At 38.8% G+C, this 23954-nt stretch overlaps 1 protein-coding gene across 3 annotated transcripts in view; it reads right to left on the bottom strand.

The window, feature by feature from the left end:
* The window catches only part of LOC139148425 (sodium/hydrogen exchanger 3-like), a 69224-nt gene that overhangs the window by 34833 nt on the left and 10437 nt on the right, over nt 1-23954 (bottom strand). For all 3 annotated transcript variants that reach the window (XM_070719883.1, XM_070719882.1, XM_070719884.1), the window contains exons 2-3: nt 15578-16044; nt 699-955 (exon numbers count right to left, since the gene is read on the bottom strand). In XM_070719883.1, the coding sequence (XP_070575984.1) occupies nt 699-955; nt 15578-16044 (724 nt within the window). The remainder of the gene's footprint in view (nt 1-698; nt 956-15577; nt 16045-23954) is intronic.

Raw genomic sequence — 23954 nt, 5'->3', positions numbered from 1 at the left:
GTTTCATTGCATGACATGTGATATAGTGGGACAAGTATTTCTAGACATTGGTGGTCCTATGGTAAGGACAAAGGTGTGGTTGTCCTAAGACCAGGGACTACCATCAGTTTCCAGCCTTGCCTTAAAATCATATTCAAACCTAATATAGGCTCCATAAGAAATTTTTCACCATATTAAAATAATTTTATCTTGACGACTACTCTCTATCCCCATGACATTTCAACATGACTATTATGATCACCTGCTATCTGCTATGATATAAAATATCACTGGAAAAGGCACTTTTTGTATTTACAGGATGCAATGACCTTAACTTCTGAAAGTTTGTGTGTTTTTATGAGCATGTGAGTATGTCTCAACATCCATGTACTTGTGTGCACATATTTATTATATTTTCCAATCTGATTGAAAATCTGCTGAATTATATCAACATGATAGATCAGACTTTATGTTGTTTTTGTAAACCAACTTTCAAACAGTTCACTTGTCTACAGTTACTCTCTGACATTACAAGATGATAACCACTGATGATGGAACAGTAGTGCAAAATTATGTGGCATTTATTATCTTGGGTACTGCTTTGTTTTGCTATTTTTGCTTCATATGTTGTGACATCAGACAATAGAACAAGGTAATAATCAACTCAGCATGTTGATTTAAACACTACTATTTCAAACAGCAGCTTAAAGGCTACTTACGCCATAATTCCAGAAAATCCGAAGATTTCTGCCGTGAGGTAGGAGAGATAACTCATCACGAAGACAAACAGTGGTTCAATGACACGGACATGGTCTGTGAATTTGGTCACAAATGCTGTCAGTAGTCCCCAGACAACACCGACAACAGTGCCCGCTATGCCGATGATGAAAAATGACGTCACTCCTAAAACACAGTCTACAGCCTGGATATTTTGTGGACCCATTGATGCAAATTGTTTAAACATACGATATAGCACCTGAAGGAAAGATAAAAAACATTTACATAATATCACCATGTACAATTTGAAGCCTTATAGGTGTAATATTTAAAAACTTTACATTTAATGTTACCTGATACGGAAATATCAAAGCAATCTGTTGAGTAATTGCTGTTTCTTTCACAGGGTTCTTCACAAGGGGATTGTTGGGGCTTGGCTACCCTTCTGTTTTTGGAGCAATTTATTCATATGTTAATAACTGCACAAAAGAATATATTTCCACAACAAAAGAATATACAAATTAAGCTTTGTTATGTAAAGTAGCCACGCCTCTGTTTTCCATACTGTGGAGAACACTGTTTCAGTTGACCATTTTACCGCTTTTTGAGTCACATTTGCACATTTGGGGACTTGCGTGTTCATTTTAACAAAGTCCGATCTTTAACCAAGAATGCATTCTAACATTAAGATGAAAGTGATCCATGACAAGGTCCAAAAGTCTTTGCAGAGGAAAGATTACCATCCCTCCATCCATCCATCCCACCATCCCTCCCTCCCTCCCTCCATCCCTCCATACATACAATACACACACACATGTAGACATACAAACAGACAACAATACTCTCCTCATCTCCCTTTGCTCTGAACACTTAAAGTTCATGGGAGCTAAAAAATTAGTGCATTTAGTATGGCATAGCCAATGCTACAAAGTACATCTACTAACACTTTGTATAATATATCTCATATAATTTTGTCATTAACTTGGCTTTAATGGATCTATTGAAGCAACCTTTTTTCATCATCATAAAGGTCAATTTCGCTGTTGATCACAATGGAGGGATTAGACTAATGGTAGTTATGAATCGATACTTTAAATGTCATTAAATAATTATTAACAAGCCTACATATATACAGCTTTACTGTAGCAAAAATGTAAATATCAAAAGTCTGTGTTCCTGGCAAATTGTATAGTTTGATTCACAGGGAGTACAGTAGCTGTATTCTGGGGTAGAGTATTACATGTACATGTACACTATAAAATAACATAGTAAACTGGTAAACTGTCAACTCTTGCCACTATTATGTTGTTTGAAACTTGAGATTTAGGATATTGTAATTCTTATCATTATCATTAAAAAAACTTTTCGTTATCATTTGATACATTCCCAGAACAGTGAAAAGATGACAAAAGATGACAGTAATTTATGAACAGAAATTGTGAACTGTCTTCTTGAATTTTCTGCTAAAAATGTACTCATTCACAGGTATACACGTACATCCTTTCCGGTATACAGTATCATATATCAGTACATTAAAATTTTGCATAATCTGCAATAAAATGCTTGAGCAGTACATTCATGTCACAGAGACTCTATAAATGTAAATAATGTTACGAAAATAATCCCTGAGAGCGCCTACATTTATTATATTCTTATTTATTGGCAAATAAATGATTAAATTTTACAAAATCGTTGACAGGTATATACATGTATACCATATAGATGTGTAACATGAAACAATTTACTTTTTACAAACACAGACAGACGGCTACATGTTTTTAATAACCATCTACATTAGAGACTGAGAGATCGACTTACCACCATATCATATTGCCTAATATACCGGTATATGTATAACAGCTTACATGGATGCTATTCGCATAATTTGTCAGGAAATAACACCAGATGTTTTCATTACTAAAAAATATACAGATTGCCAGCAAGTCCACTGACTAGTAAACATGAGACAACCATGAGTTTAAATGTTCACTTGTTTTCTTCTTTTGTTGGTATTAATCAGGTATCATATTTGTGTTACAGAACAGACTCTTCTATGGTCTGTTGTCCCTGGTTGTGTTCTCCCTGAAGTCTTGACTCCTTCAATTTCAAACTAGTGATAAATTCCCGGTTATTTTTGAAAATGTCATCAAAAGCATAATCGATACAGTATAAAACACTGCTTGAAGGAATTTCATATCGTGAAAACTTGCAATCATACTGCTTCATGGCCTACATGTACATGTATGTTCAACCTCTAATGATGGTTCATGGAGACACCAAATATCTACCTTTTGTGATGGGCCATTTTGTACTGCAGTAAAACCCTCATCTAAAAAAAAAAATAAATCCCCATGGATCTGATGGATCATAAACCTAATTAGCTTGAAAACAATTATCATAACATATAGAGAACTCATCAGCCATGTTCCAGCTGATTGCATGTTAAGTCCAGAAAAAATTGACAGCTCTGATTGGAAAGTATATTTCAATTAATCCTTATGATATCATAAGAATGTGAAGAATCAAGGAATTTTTAGTAAAAAATCTTTCATTATTTTGGTAATTTTTGTTTTCATATTTTGTTTGATAACAGTAACTTTCATAGTGCTTTGTGACAAAATGTTTGAATTGATTGGTAGGAAATACTCATACTTTAAACAAATTTGTATCAGATTTCCTTACTTTTCCTTCATCCAAAAGACAGGCACATGAATGAATGAATGAATGAATGAATGAATGAATGAATGAATGAATGAATGAATGAATGAATGAATGACAGAGGATTAAAAGACACACATTCTTCTCTTTTTTGGTCACAATTTTTGTTTGACGGTACAGTCACAGAATGCTTCAGCTAGAATTGAATCATACAACTTTTCCATCTGAAGACAAGATTTCCGACAGACAAGCCAAGCTGGCTGAAGTTTCTTGCCCACTCACACAACCACATCTGTAGATCAACCTTCAGTTCAGTTTTAAGTCACACAAGGGCATCAGTCTTGTACATCATTATTACAGAGTCCTTCAACTAATTCTCCTGCCTTACATTTTATTTTGACTGAGTTACTGGTGTGTTGGAAACATTAATGGGACGCTAACCCTCAGATCCCATCAGCTACAATATCCATACTACCCAAATTAAAGTGGTGGGCAGTGTTGTAATAACCATATTTGTACATCTATGCTGATGTTAATTCCACAAGGTGATTTATGTACAGTATGTCCATGGCTGTGATGAATGCAATATTTTCTGTCTGCTATCCCAATTTTCAGTTAATGACCTGAGAGTAACATCACTGTTCATCTGCTCTTCTTTACATTGCTTGCTAAGTACACATTACGGAAAAACCCTGATTTTGCATATTTGCAGTCTACATTTATAATTGCAATTACACATACCACATGAACTCTTAATAATCTAATTGCTAACAATTTGCATCAGCATAAGTACTGTTTGATGGAAGTAAACCACAATGTTTGTGATTATATCTTTTTCAATATCATCAATACATTTCCACACCTGATGTTGAAAATGCTGAAAACTATCTTCTCAAGTAGTCTAAGACTTTTCCCCATTTACAGTGCATGCTACACTAACACTGAAAGGTTTCAGAGACATAGCATATACCCTGACCAAAGGGAGATCCTGGACTACTTCCCTGATGACTATTTTAAATTTTATTTTGCACACATCAGGACCAATATCAGTATGACAGTAACTCAGCCAGCCTTATCCAACAACTTATTCCTTACAAACAAGAATATTTCAATTTTAACATAAAACACTACATTATTCATTTTCCTGTAGATGGAATTTTTTCCATAGAGTATGTAGAACAGGGATAATGTCAGTGACCCTTCCATTCAATAAATGCTTTCTGATCTATAATAACCAGCACAAGTCAGCCAAATTACATTAAAAATTCAGCAAAATTATATTTCTTAATGAGGTTCATATTAATAGGTTGCATCACTGAAAATCATTGAACTACTCAAATGGCTCACATATTTGAAAGTAAGATATAATTAAGCAGACTATGGATCAATTTGCCGATACAATGTGGGTGGATATCAGGGCCTTTTGCAAGGATTTTTAGGCCAGACACGTTTTTCAATGCTATCACTTTGGGAATATTAGTATTGATTGCTTGCCGAAGCAGAGAATTTTAATGGTGGAATTCATATTTTATTTCAGAGACTACACAGAGATGGATTATGAATCTTCAGGGAATATTGTTTTTATCAATGTGGGTGTGAAGAAATAAAAATTGCACTCTTTGTCTTTTACTTTTTTTGTGTTGAGAACTGCAACTTTTATATTACATATTTCAACATTTCCATGGGTTAGCCCTACTTTGCAGTAATGTATTTCTTACATTTTTCTGTTTGAAAGGTTCTGTGAAAAGTGAAAACTGATAAAAATGAATTTCAAAATATTCAGGTGTAGATCTCATTGACAGGTAAAATACTCAACAATCTTAAAATAAAAAGAAATAACTTCGCAAATCAAAAAACAGGTTGAAGCATCTAAAAATGAAAAGCTATTATCATTTTACCTAAAATTATCATTTTTGAGATTTTGAAAAAGCAACAACAATGACAAACAGATAACAATACATGTGTGCCTGCTAACATACATGTAGGGTTGAAAATTTGATTTCCTCTATTTACCAAGCTACATGTCCAATAATTCATAAAATAAATTGTCTTCACACCATATTTTAACTTTACACAGTACACTGTATGGAGATTGACCTCATTGTAATTTCTGTTTAAACTTTGTTGTGGCATGAAAGACAAAGTGATTCATTTCACACTTTAAACTTTGCTGATATTGTAATGTATGCAGAATCTGGGTGTACTCCATCCCAAAGATGAAGTTGATATGAATTGTTGAAGGATATTCAAATACAAATAGTCTGAATAGTTCTAAATGAATAAATGGTTCGGTTTTCTCTCATGAAATGCACTTCTTAAAATCTACATTTTGGGGAAATACAAGATGCATTTTGAATATGAGAATCACATCAGACAGCCAGAAAAAGTTTTGAAATGTTGATATATCCTACATCCTGTGAAAGATAAAAGTGGAAATTATACTTCCTGTAAATGATCGCATAGAGAAAAGGCAGCAAGCATTGCCATTCTATTTTTTTAGGGGTTCATTTATTTATGATTCTTGACCTGATTTCAAATAAACTTTTGTCATCATGTGATATTTGACATTCAATATTCTCATTGAAAAGTGCATTGTAAAAATAGAAGTCAATCACCAAATCCCTCCAAAAGTACAGAAAGAATAATATAATTCTTTATACACAACACTGCAAAAGCTTTCCATAACAAATAGTTACAATAGAAATTCTTTCACACCATACTTTGAACTACTAAGAATATTCAAAAAAATTTCTAAATTGACAGGTATGTAATTCTTGGTCAACAAGTCATTGTTGATGACACAGTCCCCACTTGTTAATGGGTGCTTTGATTACAGGTCCTCAGAGACGATAGAGTCCTCTTCATTAGGTCTGTGATAAAATACTTTTGAATAAATTCGCTTGATACATGTCTGAGTTGAAGTTCAGGACATAAAAAAATCATAATAAAATGGCCACATGGTGGCCATAATGGATCGAATTACAAAACAAATCAATGTGCATATGTATGACATACGGTAGGTCAATGTCCTTGTACCAACTTTGATTAAAATTGGTTGAAATATGCCTGAGTTATGGCTTTGTACATGAAAAATCATAACAAAATGGCCGCACAGCAGCCATATTGGATCGTATCACAAAACAAATTAACGTGCATATGTATGACATTGGTCAATCTCCTTGTACCAACTTTGAATAAATTTGCTTGATACATGTCTGAGTTATGGTTCTGGACATGAAAAAACGTAATAAAATGGCCACACGGCGGCCATATTGGATCATATCACAAAACAAGTCAATGTGCATGTGTATGACATAGGTTGATGTCCTTGTACCAACTTTGAATAAAATTGGTTGAGATATGCCTGAGTTATGGCTCTGTACATGAAAAAATCGTAACAAAATGGCCGCCTGGCGGCCATATTGGATCGTATCACAAAAAAAATTGATGTGCATAGCTATGACATTGGTCAATGTCCTTGTACCAACTTTGAATAAAATCTGTAGAAACATGCCTGAGTTATGGCTCTGTACATGCAAAAATCGTAATAAAATGGCCGCCTGGCGGCCATATTGGATCGTATCACAAAACAAATTCATGTGCATATGTATGACATAGGTCAATGTCCTTGTACCAAGTTTGAATATAATCGGTTGAGATATGCCTGAGTTATGGCTCTGTACGTGAAAAAATCGTAACAAAATGGCCGCACGGCGGCCATATTGGATCGTATCACAAAAAGAATTGACGTGCATATCTATGACATTGGTCAATGTCCTTGTACCAACTTTGAATAAATCAGTTGAAACATGCCTGAATTATGGCTCTGTACATGAAAAATTCGTAATAAAATGGCCGCCTGGCAGCCATATTGGATCGTATCACAAAACAAATCGACGTGCATCTGTATGACATATGAAGTAATCCTTGTACCAAGTTTGAATGAAATCGCTTCGGGCATCTCTGAGATATCTGCGTGAACGGACGGACGCACGCACGGACGGACGGACGCACGCACGCACACACGCACGGACACGACCAAACCTATAAGTCCCCCCGGACGGTGTCCGTGGGGACTAAAAAATACATTCATATATTCATGCATGGTAAACCTGGGCATCAAGGTTGGTTAATTGACAGAAAATTCTTGATTGAAAAACTGTGTTTGCTTGACAACATAAATAAAACACTTACATAGGTACACCTAAAAAGAGTGATAACAGTAAAGTTGAAATAACGGCGGCATATCTAGATTCTTTAATGATTTGAGCTGTCCTTAGGCAAATCTCTTTCACTGTGACTTTGATATAAGATTGCCAGTCCTTTTATTTATGATAAATATTAATAACATCGGAAATAGAACAGTACGTAAGCTTGTTAATGGAAGGGCAAGACATTTAACCCTTTTCCTGCCGAGCGCCCCTGTCCGTTATCCTGCCAAGTCGGTCAAAACCGGCCCCCTTTTCCGTGTCTACAGAAGATAGGCTCTCCTGCACGCTTTCCTGCCAGGCATTTGGCGGGAAAATACCGCATTTTCGGGGTACGATTACCGACCATATACGTGTTAGACTTCAAAAATTTTTGCATGCCCGTATAGAGGGGCAACCGCTGATGAGGTTGTGTCCAGAAAATGACGAGGTCACGGGCGTTGTTTGCCCCGGGGACGTGCACTTTTATGCCCTTTTCTAGCTTACTTTCGCGGAAGTAAAGCTCGTTCGCCGGCACGCACGGCCACACCGGGGAAACGTCACCTCTCTCGTGGGTTAGTAGAAGACCCAGGGTTAGTGCTATGGGTGCGGGAGCACCCTCAAACCTGTCCTGTTTCCCCTGGGTTGTGTCACTTGGCCACGTACTTTGAACGACTTGGAAGAGTCGCACATTGCAGTCTGCTTTGACGTAGTGTCAACGACATAGTTCCGCCATTGAAGGAAGGCGTGTACGTAGTTTGGCCCAGTTCAGTGAACACTTAGCTCGTTAGTGTTACCGTTTCCTAACAGGTTAGTTGTGCAGTTGTTACTAAGGTGCAGTTTTGTACCACCTTAGCTCTGGACAGTGCAACTGCTCTATGCACTAACCCCAACGACAGATGGTTGGTACAACGTCTACGTCGCACGAGCACAGCCTCCGTTGGGCTGTGCCCCTCCCACGTGATACAACGCACGTTCATCCATTACTATAGCGTCCTTACGGATCTGCCAAAAACGAAAGTGGGGGTAAAAACAAAACAAACGAAAATATGCGATCATAGATAGTATTTTATTCGGGAATAATTTACATTATGCCGAACAATAAATCTCGGAGTCTGTCTCGACGTCCGAGTGCATGGTCCGTGTTTCAAAAATTACAATCGGGGTGGCAGATCCGTGTTTCAAAAATTATAATAGGGAAATTGTACAAAATAATCCGTCTAAACAAAACAAACGAAAATATGCGATCCATAGATAGTATTTTATTCGGGAATAATTTACATTATGCCGAATAATAAATCTCAGAGTCTGTCTCGACGTCCGAGTGCATGGTCCGTGTTACAAAGATTACAATCGGGGATTGTACAAAATAATCCGTGTTTCAATTTACAATCAGCGGGATCGTAAAGCACAAACAAACGGCACAACCGTGCTCAAAATGTGATCATGGTCCGTGTTCAGAATACAGTCAAGCCACTGTTAGGCGAAGCTGTCCCCTGTCCGTTATTTACGTCGGGTTCTCTTGCTGATGGGTGTCGTCGGGGCTGTGTGAGTAGAGGTCTGCACGCCAATGCTCCTCTTACCTCGTAGCATCATGCGATGATGAAAAGCCGCAAAACACTCGCCCTCGTGAAGATGAACCCCGCACAGACTACATCCTTTGGACGTCTCAGACAGTCGTCCGCTCGCAGTGGTCTTACCCTCTCTGCTGCATACTTTACAGCATTTCTGCCGCCCCTCCAAACGGCTGACAACGTGCATCGGCTGATTTTGTGGATTGATGTACGAGGCAAGAGAAACAGTGGCCTCGACCTCTCTCACACTGGGCTGCGATCGCCCACAATAACCGCCAATGAGTTGTTTCCCGACACGCAGATGAAACATCTTATGGGTCAGCTTACTATCAGGGTGTACATGCTTGAAGCATATATATGCATTTACCAGGGCAACATCAATCAGGTAACATGCCAGATATGTCCACCATCTGTGGTTCTTGCGCCCAGTGTGAAAGTACTTGCGCTTCTGGTTGGCTCGGTCGACGCCTCCCATGTACCGGCGATAATTATACAGCGACAGAGGCACTTGTCGCCGCTCGTCTCCCTCCCCCACTGGCACGCACTCCAAGGGTGGATAGACCGTATTCAAGATCAGCACCTGAGCGTTACTATCCTGATAAGCAGTGATGTTAAGACGAGAGTCCGTTCTGGTCGTGGCTTTCATATCCCCAACAGACAGAGGAAGGCGCTTCCTCTTACCCGGCGGAATTAATTGAGGGGGCATGGTGCGACGATTACGGCGGGTAAAAATCCCGACCACGTAGATCCCGGTCTCCATCAGCTCTCTAGCAGTAACGACCGTGCTAAACAGGCTATCACAGAATAGGCTGTGATTATATCCACAGAATGGCTGGACCAGCTCCATCGTAATTCTTTTCACCACACCTCGCTCCTGCCGTCTCCCATCAGTCCGATCCCGAAATTTCACACCTAGGTACGGTGCAAAGTTAGCGATGTATGCAGTGGTGGAGTCGCACAGCTGCCATATCTTGAAACCGTCTCGATCAGGCTTATGCGGTAATCTCTGCTTAAATTTAGAACGGCCCTTAAATCGCACCATGCCCTCGTCGATGGAGATCTCTCTACCCATCTTATAATTATTTACGCACCGGTCAACTATGGGCTCCATCCATGGATTGATTTTATACAGGGGATCCTCCTGACACCGACGTCGGCGGCGTGCCTCATCAGGATCACGACGTGGATCGTTCTCTGGGTCTGCCAGATGAAAGTATCGCATAAGCTGCTGAAAGCGACTGCGGGTAATCACAGTAGAAATACCCTGGTTTCTCAGAAAGGGATCGCTAGACCAATAATCCTCCACTGATGATTTACGGTCGACACCCATACAGACTAAGACGCCAATGAACGCCTGCACCTCTCGGTAGTCAGCGTTACGCCAGTATTTATCTATTTTCCTAGCGATATGTCGCTGGTGGAATTTGGCGTATTTATTAGTCTCGTCCTTGGCCAATCTGATCAGTGTAGCTGGAATAAACTTAAAAAAGTATCGAGCTCACGGGAGTGGCTGGGCAAGGTGAAAGTCGGTCCTCTCTCATGGTCAAAATCGGTCTCCTCAAATATATTAGCATCGGTAGTCTCCGACATACGCCAGACAGGAGGTGTGTCGTCCTCCGCCAACACAGCAGCAACGTCATCATCGTCGTCAGAGCTTGCCTCACCTACATACTGCCTGTCATAAAAGTCATCGTCCTCTGCCGCATCCTCGTCAACCTCCGAGTCGGACTCAGCGGTGATATCACCGTCGTCTGGGCGTCTGGCCTGAACTCGCCCGTAGCGGCATCAAGGATCATATCTGGCTCAAAATCAGGTGGGCTATCCTGATAACGAACCCTCCGCACTATCTTTTTCGGCGGGGACATCGCAGCACACGAAACTATGGCAGGAGCGGGCTCGGCAGCCTCTGCTGATGACGAGGACTCAAGCTCTTTCGCACTGGGCACAGGAACCTCTCCTGACGCAGGATGAGGGCTCATAGTAGCAACAGGTGGTGTCTCTCCCGGAGCAGCCGGGGGAGAACCAATGGCATCAGCCGTCTCGTTACTCACTGTCTCACTAGCAGCAGCAGACGTAGTCTGTGCAGGTGAAGTATCTCCCACAAGAGCAGATGTAGTCTCTGCAGGTGAAGTAGTCTCTCCCGGAGCAGCCGGGTGAGAACCACTGGCAACCGGTGACCCGTCATCATCCTCATCGGCAGAACGATCGCTCTTACGTTTACGCTTACCACTGGGTTTTTCAGCCGGAGATGGCTTCGCCTTACGGGAGCGTTTCTTGCCCGACTTCTTAGAACGTTTACTAGGGACATCACAACGATCGCTACCACTACCGCCCGGAGACTCTGCATCTTTGAGCTTCAGTCGTCTGCTCGCCTTCAGAAAACTTTTGCGGTCCGTCAAGCTCATGTCTGGAACAGTGTCGACAGACTAGCAGGTCCCTCCCTTTTAAGCCACAGGGAAACAAAGCCCTGGACATGATTGGACGCAGGGGTGTTAATATATGCATCCACCTGTTATTATAATGGACCTACGGCAATCAGTCCACCAACCGCGCTGACATTCCTACCCGTCATGTAAATTGCCTGTCCGCACCATTTGATATGCTAATAATACTCATTTGCGATGCAAATCCCTCGAGCACTTAGCATAACATAGTCAATGTCATTAGCATCTCAACTTGACATTCCGTCCAGCTGGGTACGTGGCATGCGCACCTGCCACCCAAGGACGTTGGCCCAAGCCCATGTTTAGTACGGGTGGGAAACCCGTATCTTTAACCTCATGTCCCTTCTAAGTACGCCTGCGCAGGGCGTATTGTCATCCAAGTCGGTGACAAGCCAACCCGACAGATCGCCCATTAAGCAGTAATGGACTGGCCGTCTCGTTCTTGTACGGCAACGAACAGTGCTTCAGCGGCTTGTTTAGGTCATAACCGTCGCCTGCCGAGCGGCTTACCCAACTAAGGCGGTCAAAGATGAAGGATGCCAAAATTGTCAACGGCTGTCTCGGCCTCGTCCGTTGGGCAAACATGGCTCCTTCAAATAACGTGGCCAGCACGTCTACGTCATCAGCGGTGATGACGACCCGTCATTGACGCCCGAGTGCGTAAAACTCGGAATATACCGACAGGTACCTCTACCTGAGTCGGTCATACTACGGTATAAACCAAACACAGGTCTGCCAACTCCCGTTAGACTCGGCCGTTAGCCGAACTTCACAGGGACAACATAGGCGTAACAAGTCGGTGAACAACGGTTCACGCACCTAACCGCAGCCGCCAAGTCGGTGAACAATGGTATCAAATTTTGAGGCCATGTTCCTGAATGGCAAGGCTGAGGCGGTGTGTTTCGTTGCACGGCTTGAACGTCTAGAGCCAAGTGCAGCCGACAACGTCCGACATCTGAGTGGGTAGTCTTTTCGAGAAGGTAACAAGTCGGTTAAAAGCGGTGGTTACCCTTCACAAATGTCGCTCAAGTCCGTTCGGATCAGTTCCATGTCAGGGACTAATCAAGCCGAGTCCGTCAAATCCGTCCGCACTTCCCGTCAATCAGGACCAAGTCCGTGATTTTCGTCTCGCACCATTGGCAAAAAATTGCACCGCCAGCTGAGGCGGTCTTAGGCGGTTGCCTTACAGAAAGCCGAGTCCGTCAAATCCGTCCGCACTTCCCGTCAATCAGGACCAAGTCCGTGATTTTCGTCTTGCACCATTGGCAAAAAATTGCACCGCCAGCTGAGGCGGTCTTAGGCGGTTGCCTTACAGATTAGCGTTGCCGAGACGGTCATTTTCGGCCGCAATCTATGTAGTGCCTCAGAGCCAAGTTACCCAAACTCCGCTAGAATACGTCAACGTGCTAACCTGCCAAGTACGCTACTCATCCCCCCCAAAAAAACCAGTCCCCCACCGGGGTGGGGGACTGGCTGGGTAGCTTCCGCACCTTTCCCTGTCGTTGGACTCTCTGTGAACCCATTTCGAGAGCAAACGCCGTTCCTCTCGCCCAAAACCTGTCCTCGAACGACCCCTAGCGCGAGCAAGGGTTTGCTACACGTAGTTCCGTCGACTAGGCAGGAAAGGGGGTACCAAAAAGTAGCCCGATTTCCACCGCCTTGGCAGGATAACGGCCGTGGCTGCTCAGATTCTAGCTACACCGAATTCAAGCGGATTTTCACCGACTTGGCAGGAAAAGGGTTAATGAAAGTTCGAAACCATACATCCTGATTGTTACAGCCTAGAAGTCATTTTTCCATTCTGAGAGGATATGAACACGAAAAGTACATTTATGTACATGAAAAAAAAATTCAAATTTTCCTGGGGTGATTTTTTGGACTCAATTTACAGCTTTGTCACACGTAGTATACCTATAGATATACAGTGATGATACACGTATGTATCTATTCAGTATCAAAATCAAATATTCAGCTGTAATATAACTATCACTGATGTTTTATCACTTGCAGGATACTGAGGATGAACAACCCTTTGATGAAATTTGGATGACTATAAACATTGAGTTCACTATTCAAAGTTACATTATGCCTTACAGCTGAAAATATGACAGATAAATTGCCATGGCCTTGCTCTTCAGTGATCATGAAAGATAGGATTCCCTTGTAAATACATGTTAACATCATATATTAAGCCTATAAGTAAGTCAATGGATAACTTGTACCAGAGGAAAAATACCTTGATTCAATAATTTATAATTAGTCAGTTCACAAAATGTCAGATCTCCACAACATTCTCCACTGTTTCAAAGTTTAAAGGACATGGTCAAAAGGCATATTGATGCAAAATTTGCATACTTCAATTTCCAAATCTATATATAAATATAGTCAAGTATTGATAGATTAATTATTTAATATTACTTGTACAGTTTTACAATCTTCTCTGTTTTGTTTGAAAGAATTATGGCCTTCCTCAGAATCTTTATGGAGAACACTGAGCACACAGTAGGTTCAAAACTATCCAAGTCAATGCTGAGCACACAGTGGGTTCAAAACTATCCAAGTCAATACTGAGCACACAGTAGGTTCAAAACTATCCAAGTCAATGCTGAGCACACAGTAGGTTCAAAACTATCCAAGTCAATGCTGAGCACACAGTGGGTTTAGGGTTAAGGTCAGGGTTAACAGTGGGTTCAAAACTATCCAAGTTATCATGATGTAAATCACCATACATGTCCTAGAATTTTTATTAGTGTCCCACTTCACACTTTACCAATTATTGAGTGCTGTCTCATTTTTTATGTAAATAACAACCTATTGATTGCAGATTAGGTACAATGTATCTTTCTGATGCCCTTTGACCTGTAGTAGCTGGACCCATTGACTCTTAATAATTTGACAGTTATTGCATAGATGCCTGGTTTCTGCAGTTCCAGACACTGACTGCCAGCTGCCACTAGTGACCTCATTGACATTATTCTGATATCTGACCTCTCCTGACACCAACTCCACGTCTGACCTGTCTGACATTGTACTGATTATTGACCCTGGAGAGAAATGTCACTTTCAGCACAGCAGACCTCCCAGCGCTTGCACCCATTAGCCATCTTTCACTCACCATTTATCTAAATCAGTATTCATTATTTTGGAGTCTGGCTACTTCATGGATCAATACACTTGTCTCTCTCTGAAGGGTCTAGACTAGCTCATCCTTTTTGTACGTGTAAATATTTTCACCAAGTTATCAGCGGGGAGATACTGAAGATTTCTGCAGCTGAGGAACACTGATAAAGTACAGACATCGGATGTCACTGAGCAACATCCTCACTGATATATACTGCACAGTAACAAAGATTGTAACATTTTACCAGAGGTTTCTGCCCAAGTATGAGGATTATCAATGCCAGTATTTACCAGGCATTGACTATCCGCCTTGAAAGCTCCACTACAAGCTGCATTACGACAGTCCCTCACCACTGTGATGTTACATGCATTTACCTTCACATAAAATTACAAATCCACATATACTAGTGGTTTAATTAACCCTTTGAGTGCTGTAATTTTTCCCACCAAAATTATAGTGTGCAACATTTTACCAATGTTGTGAATTTTTCTGTAATTTTTTTGACAATTTTGGACCAAATGAACATCACATTTTAATGATGGCTTCAGATTCTTATCAAAATTTTAGCAAATATTAGAAAAAACTTTACTGGTGTATATTTTGATATAGGTGACAAAAATTGACTTTGGCGCTCAAAGGGTTAAAGTGACTGACATCAGTTGGCCTTGGACATTTTACTCCTCTAATTTTTGTGCACTCCCTTGGTTTTTACAGGTAAAATTGAGACCTTTACAGTGGAAAATCAGGATGAAAGGATCCACGCAAGATGAGTTCACTAAATTCATACAGGTGTGCCTACCTATTACATAACACCAACATTAACATTTCTCATTCTTTATGACAGGGCAATAAAGTCAAGTTCAACATCAAAAATTGCACAATTTTTTTTCTACTTACCACAGTGACTGCATCATTGAGCAAAGATTCACCAAACACTAAAATGTACAGAACTTCATTGACGTGAACTTCTTCAAAAACGGCTAGTACTGCTACGGGATCTACAGCTGATATAAGACTGCTGAACACCAGACAATCTAAAAGGTCCATTTCTACCTTCACCCATCCCAGCGACACGATTCCAAACAGCGAGGCACCAATGCAGAAACAATTAAAAAGTGTTCCAATGACTGCATAGAGAAGAATTGTTCCAATGTTGTCAAAAAATGACCTGTTTGGCATAAAATATCCGGCTTCCAAGACGATTGGTGGAAGCAAGAACAGGAAGAATGTGTCACTGTCAAGGGTATATTCTAACATCACATCTTTGGCAGCAAAGTAGATGATGACTCCAACCACAATACCCAATATAATCAGCAGGCAGCTCTCTGGAAATATCTTGGCCAATTTTTCCGTCAAATGGAAAGCTGTTGGACAAGAAAAAAGTAATGACGTGTTAAAAGCTTTTAATATTTGTGTTTTGAAGATCTTATCAATACCTTTACAAGAAAGTTTTGTAACATGGTCTCCTACATTGTAGTCTGTCAGAAGTGAGCCAAAATGATGAACCCCACACATCCTTGATTTTATTATTTGGTCTGAATTGATACTGTAAGTGAATTCACAAAATACATTGCTTTCAATCAATTACCCATTCTGTCAAGTTAGAATGTGCCTAGGGTATAGATATTTGGAATCTGAACCTTTCACAATAGATGTTTGATCTACCATTTGTGGGGCTCATAAAGTTTTCACCAGCTTATTTTTGCGAAAATCAAAAAATTAATTTCCTTCCCATTGGGTTAACATAGGGATGGCAGCAATTTTGAATTTCAAATGTCGGTAAATGTTGAAAAAAGGAAACCAAGCTGCTGATAAACAGTAGCTCCTCTGATATTTAAGATAATGAAGATAATGCGTGGGTGGTTTGTCAATTAATGGAATACTGATGAACATGGGGCATATTTGAATATCTGAAGCAAATTTCTGAATATCCTATAGATTATTTTTTTTATGTCCAACTTGTGATCATTAGCATACATCAGTGTCGGCTGTGACTGCTGTTGCACGTTGCCTGAATTTTTCAACGATTTGTACAAAAATGAGATAGACCATCCCCAAGGACCTTCATATCAAATTTCAAAGCAATCTGATAAGGAGTTTCAGAGATTAATTTTTTACAAAAAAACAAAAAAAGTTGCCCCCCCCCCCCAAAAAACAAACAAACAAATGATTTGAACAAACCTTACAAAGAAACCTCAATATCCAGTTTCAAAGCAATAGGGCTGTTCACAGTTTACGTCACTGTTCTCTCATTAATATGCAAAATAAATATTTGTCCGCATTTTTAGATTACGCTTTTGAAAATTACGCATGCAAAAACAACGTAAATACATCTCAGTGGGCGACTGCTAGTGTAACAGTTAATACTAAAAAACATATTCACGACTCGGAGTACAAGCTGCAAAAACAGCCACGCTTGCAACATTGATAAATTTGTCCGCATTTCAAGCTGCGTGTCCGATGTCGCGCGCGTACAGCTATATTTAGTAACAGACCTGTAACCGTGAACAGCGCTATTGTAGTAGCTGTTTCAGAGAAACAGATTTTCCAACTAAAAAAATGAAAAATTGCCCAAAAAATACACATATGCAAATCCTTGCATTTGAACAGATCTGACTTAGGTCACCCCTGGCAAGCTGCATATCAAATTTCAAACCTATTGGACAAGCAGTTTCAGAGAAGAATTGTTGACCCGAAAAAAAAAAACAAAAAAAAGCCAAAAAAATACAAAAATGTAAATTTCAGTTACAATTTGAACAAATCTGACGATGATCACCCCAGGCAATGTATATACCTAATTTCAAAGTTTCCTTACGAAAAGTTTGAGCATACATATATGCATTTAAATTTCACCATGCACTTTACCTTACATCCCTGTGTTTTACTTTCAAGAAACGGTCAAATTGCAAGCAATCTCCACGACAAAGGCATGCAAGTTCTTTTCAATCCTATCAGATACCAATCTGCACTTTCTACTTATTAATAGATGATATTTCTCATAGCAGTCTCCATACCTTTACAAACACAGGTACATTTTGCAACAGTCGTCATGTTGGAGATTGTATATTTCACATATGAGCAAAATGATGATTGTAACAGACTCATGGATATGAAGCATGAAAGACAGAAATCTATTCTGGCAGCCCAAAACTGCTTTAATACACTGGCATAAAGCACATTATAGATACGTATTACCTATCAGTCACGCAGCACGGCTGGTTAGTTAGGGCTGCATAGCATAGATCATTTTGAGGGAAGGTCCCCACCCAAAATAAACACCCTTGGCTGGCAAAGTTGGGTAGTACATGTACCTGATTCTAACCATATCATGTATCAATACTATTTGAGCTCAAGAGTTGATTTTTACACTATTTCATTTTACTCTTGATGTGAAAAAAGGCACAAACAACAAATTTTAGCGTGTTGTTGCCGATCAATTGCATGAAAATCTACTTATCAGAAAAAGACTACGCAAAATACCAATCAGCTTACCAAGGAAATCGCAGAATTGAAACTGCGACGCTTTAGGTTCATAATGACATTATGGTGGTATTAGATTCACGGAAGGATGTCATTTTGGTTATGCTGGATTTATCAGCTACCTATGATACCCTCAACCATGATACTTTTCTCAAAGAAATGCCGTGTCTGTTTTTGAATAAGCGGTTCAGACTTTTAAGCCTTATAGTGGTTTCACTCATATTTAACAGACCATGTACAATGTCTTTATACTAATTCCACAACATATAAAGATGCTGTTCTACATTTGGTGTTCCACAGGGTTCTGTCCTAGGACCTATTGTGTTGGTGAGGCTCATGCCTTCTATTTCAACATGCTATAGAGAGAGCATAAGAAGGGTAAATTATTGAATAACAATGTTGAAAATGTTATACAGAAAGTCATGTCATCTATTGTTCCTTCAAAGAAATATTACCTTTGTGAACTATCAAACTGTAGACATCCACAGTCTGTGATAAGACAATCATCTACTTGCTGTTTCCTGAGACTTTTCACAAATCCTAGTGATTTGACAGGCAGGTATGGTTCACACCAGCCTCACCACAATACTCATTTGCAAAAACCATGAAAAATCACAATCACAAAAAAGTGAAAAAAATATTTCAAACACGCATGCTTTTAGTAAAAGTAACATGTAGCATTCAATTTAGACTAAGAAATCTTCTACAAAATTCACATTAAGTGAAACCTCGTGAAAAACATACACGGTTTATTTCAACTTTTTTAATAACAGGTAACTTATCATTCACTGCAGGAAGACATTTTGAGCTGGAATCTGTGCACCTCTTTGAATTCCCAATTTGGTGACATTGTAACTAGATCTCCTCTCAAAACACAGCTTTTCAGTCACTCATGCAACATTTAATGGTATGTAGCCAACAAAAACAGTGTCAAATAAACACATCAGTAACCTTTAATTCTATGCATGAAACATGAAGATTTCACCATATGTCTCATATCAAGTGATTCGTGGAATATTATAATCACTTCTTTGAATTTTCATTTCTAAGAACACTGTAGATTTTATCATGTCTGCAAGCAGACATCTTGTGATAATACTTTTTTTAACATTTTCCTGATAAAGGGCAAAAGTTACAAGATACATCGATTATAGGACATTTTGATGATACACACATCGTCGTATGTGATTGGAACCTGAAAAAAATTCACATGCTAGATTTGATAAATTGTATGAACACAATGGCCTTGATTCAAGCCTGTTACAAATATCACCAACCAATCAATTTCCATAATATTTTCATCAAAGTAAGATATTATGTCTATTCACTGTCCTGTGATCTGCTTTGTCTGATATTTCACACATGGTTTCATATTTTTTTTGAAAGATCTCAGCAGTTGATCTGTTACACAGACAACAAAAGCCATCTTATTGAACAGATCTTGTTCATTTCAAAAAGCCTCGGACTACTGAATCAATTTGCTCTTCTGAACATAACATATAGATCATAGCTTGCATGCATATATTTATAAACTAGATACTGCCAGTTTTATCATGACAATTTTCATTTCAAAAACTATTACAGCTTTTTCACATTTTACAGTTCACCTACCAACTGATACATGTATACAAGGGCATGAATAATAATCTGCTGGGTGGCTAATCTACTCTTTGACTTCAATTTGTTGGAATGATGTATTGTATTTGATGTAGCTTGTAATATAACAGAAACAAATATTTGTTTTTCGGGGAGGCTACTTGAAAAAGTAACTTTTCTTTACTTGTAGAGCATAATTGCTTGGCCTACCTGGCTTGTCCATACAGTGACTTGTTTTGTAAGCAAATTCAGATTTGGACCAAATTCATTTGTCAACAACAACAATGTACCACACTGACCAACATAAGTTCTGCTCATAAGCCAAATACCAATTATTATCTAAACATGCTCTGGGAAAGAGATCAAGAAACTGCCCTTTTGAGGATTTTTGACAACACTGAGGATATATCGATGCACTACATGTAATCTACATCTTTACTTCACAAAAATCTAGCAAAGCTGTTACACGTAATGACAAAAATCAAATTATTTGCATAGATACGTTTCAGCTTTCTATTTTAATAAGACCTTTGATAAAATTTCATTGGCTATTCCTCTGTGAATTGACAGAAAATTAAATTAGTCTACCAACACCTGTTATTGTGTGTGTGTTGTTTTTCACAGTAAGGATAACATTTGTCTTTCGAAGCTGAAATAATATTTGAAGCAGCTTTAATTAATGCACACTTCAATCAGACTGCTTCCACTTCAATCTGTCTCCTGGGAGGCAGTCATGCATCACTGAACACACAATGATACTTCAATTATTTCACAGGAGTCAGAAAAAAATGTTTCAAAATATCATCGTCTCTTGCTCCAATACATGGAATTTAACCAACAAAGAGATAATGACTAGAGTCATTTTCAAATGAATGCAGAAATGACAAACCGTAAAGAACAAAATATCAATATAAACTAATCAAAATTCAAGAAAATTACTTTACAAAGCCTTAGAGAGTATGAGATTGTCCAAAACAAAAATGAAGTACAGTCACAAATGAACGATAAGAAAGAATTTGATGGTTCACAGAAGACGTTGCCTAGGATTGGGGCCAACGTTGCTAGGAGCGATAATGGAAGAGTGCATGTTTCAAAATCATCAAATAAATATGATTTGCATTTTTGCTTTGAAAATACATTCTCTGTTCTTCAAAGAGAACATGAACAGGACTTGTGAAAAATTTGAACCAGATGAAAAGATAGCTGATCTAACTTATCAGTCTGATAAGAATCACAAGTCAATGTTTGCACAATGCAACTCCTACCACTTACAAGGATCTTTTATTTTTGTCTTTGACAGGTTGACACGACTGAAGACCACTGGGTAAATTCTGGACAATTTCAGAAATTGACATTATTCAGTCCATTGCTGTGGGAGGTCTTCTTCAAGTACGTTGGCTGGCCCACTTCTGTTTGAAAGTTTAAATCTTATTTCAACCTTTGGCGAATTATCTGGGCAATACTATAAGGTTATTCACAAAATACCGGGATTTACGTTCAAGTATACTGTGAAGCTGCAGTATTGTCTCAGATGCGTAGCACCGAGGACAATACTCGAAGCGTACAATGTACATTCTACAAGGATATAAATCCAGGTATTTTGTGAATGACATAATTATTCTACACCTTTTCAGACCAATTTTACCAGAAAAAAGTCAAAATTATAGCGTTTTAAGGATGCCAGTTGCCCACTGCATCGTGCAATCATGGGCAATGCGTCTACTAAGCACAGAGAACAAAACTTCACCCTGCGCAGCATACTGCACGTGGTCGATATTGTAGGTCAGCAGCATAATTTCACTCAAATTCACACGTTTTGGACTGACCATTATTGACAAACTGAAGGTTTAGATGGACATTTTTTGGCAAAAATGTAAAATCTTCTCTCTGCATTGATGTAAGGTGTTATGATGTCAAAGATCAAACAGTATCAAATAATACCTAAACTTATTGTATCCTGTCTGTGTCAAAATTATTGGACCCCATGTCCTCTGATAACAAAACTTACTGTCTGGCAAAACTCCATAGGTTACAGATGCAGGTGTATAATATAGACCTATAGTACTTTAACATGGGAGGCTGTATAAGGTTGGGAAATCCTTACATTTGATTTCAATCAGATAGCAACCCAGAACAAGTACATGCACTTTGACTAATGGAACAAACTGGCAACTTTTTACAAGCTCCAGATTATTGACAGTTCTTTGGTATGTTTCCAAAATCTGGGCTAAAGGCATGAAAATAGAATAATGGCAAGAAAAGAGTCAGTATTCAGAAAATGTTTAAGCAGAATAGAAAACTAGAAAAGATAATCATACTCTTTCCTTACACAAGTTCACTTTGCCAAAATTTACTGATATAGAAACCTAAGATGACTTTGGACACAGCCATCTTCCAATGGTACACTGGTATCTGTGATGTCAATGTGAAATTCTGAAAAACAGACCAAATTGCTTAATTCCATACGAGATATACCAAGCAATGCAGGACACTGATTTTAATGCATGATCAATCAAGTGAAGTAGAAGGCAGCTAATAAAAGTACACTGATCTAATGTATACTTTAAGCATACATTCTGATGTATACTGAAAGCGTACATTCCACTCAAAATGTAGACTCCAGCAAGATGCCTAGAATTCCAGCACAGTTGACAAAATCATACATAAATAAATCTAATGATTCTAATGAAATAAGACCAACATCAAGACTAAAATAATTACATTTTTCAGATAATTGACAACAATTCCAAAATCATATTGATGTCTGTGTCTACACTGTATTGCGATGCCAATGTACTCTGGATACAGCAAGGTCATCCTTGACGTCAGAATGATATTATAATGACCAAAGCTCATCAGTGTGTTTCACTAGTGATTAAAACCAATGATGTCATCATTGTGACATGTATGGAGTGTATTGGCATCAAAACTTCTATGGTATTACAAAACAATGCAAGTCCCTCTAATGACATCTGATGGGCAAATGTGATTTATTCAGGCCAGCTTTTTTCTATTAATAGTCGAAAACAGGAAAACACAGAACAAACATTTTTGTAGAATCCTACAATCTATAAACCTACAATCTATCAAAAACGAACCTTCTTATCATTATTATGGCTGGTTTTTCATCAAATTCAAGTGGTTTCACAATAAAAATAACTTGAACAGCTGCTGGTTGTCAAATAATCTGTGTAACACAGATTACTTGAACTCTCATATGTAGTGTTACGCTGCTTTAAAAAGTAGATTTTTACAAAGAATGGAAAAAATTACACAATCGATTAGCAAGAGTTTTTCAATAACAATAAAATTAATTTTCTTTTCATACTTCTGTTGGAGACAAATATCAACTGTCAAATTACGTATCTACTGTCCATGTAATCACGGTTTTGTAGAAGGACCTAAGGCAGTAATAAGCACTGTATTCAATGTAATAAGGATGTAAGGCAGTAATAAGCACTGTATTCAATGTATAAGGATGTAAGGCAGTAATAAGCACTGTATTCAATGTAATAAGGATGTAAGGCAGTAATAAGCACTGTATTCAATGATGAAAGCAAGTTGACAAGTTCTCCCTTGTTCATTTGAGTTGCAAAAAAGTCAAACAGTTTGCTTGACTCAATATGAACAATGTGTCACTGTCACATTTTCAGAGTTATTTTAAAGATTTTTACCATTTACCTAGTCATCAACTTATGATAATTATCCTTGTTCCATAAAACTCAGGCAATTTTATTTTCTTTTTCCCACAATGCAAAGTATTAGCCATGCTAATACAAAAAGTATAATTCACAATATGAAATGTTATTATTGTCTAAATTCTGATCAATTCTGGTCTGGACTAACAATCTGGGGTCAGCAATGTCATTGGGAGACTCTATTGATAAAGTTGAACATCAGGCACCGTGGCATAAGTTCGGGAGAAGAATGAAAGACTGTATTTCAAAAACTTGTAGGTAATTCCGAAAAATATATCAAAATTTATAGCAAACTGAGTGTTGAATCTGTCGTTCAAAAATGTTTCCTTCACTTCTGACCTTGACTTTGTCTGCCAAGGTTTATGCATGACTGCTATTTCGGTTCCAAGAATGGAGATTCAGTACAATTGTGTGACAAGTTTGCTGATTAGTTCACCAAGTCGATTTATCTTAATATTGAGAAACGGACTTGTTGATTTGTCTTTCATTCTGAAATACCG

The sequence above is a fragment of the Ptychodera flava genome, chromosome 13 (assembly GCF_041260155.1).
Source record: "Ptychodera flava strain L36383 chromosome 13, AS_Pfla_20210202, whole genome shotgun sequence".
Lineage (NCBI taxonomy): Eukaryota > Metazoa > Hemichordata > Enteropneusta > Ptychoderidae > Ptychodera > Ptychodera flava.
Note: the sequence above shows the minus strand (reverse complement) of the source record. Positions and strands in the feature narration are given on the sequence as shown.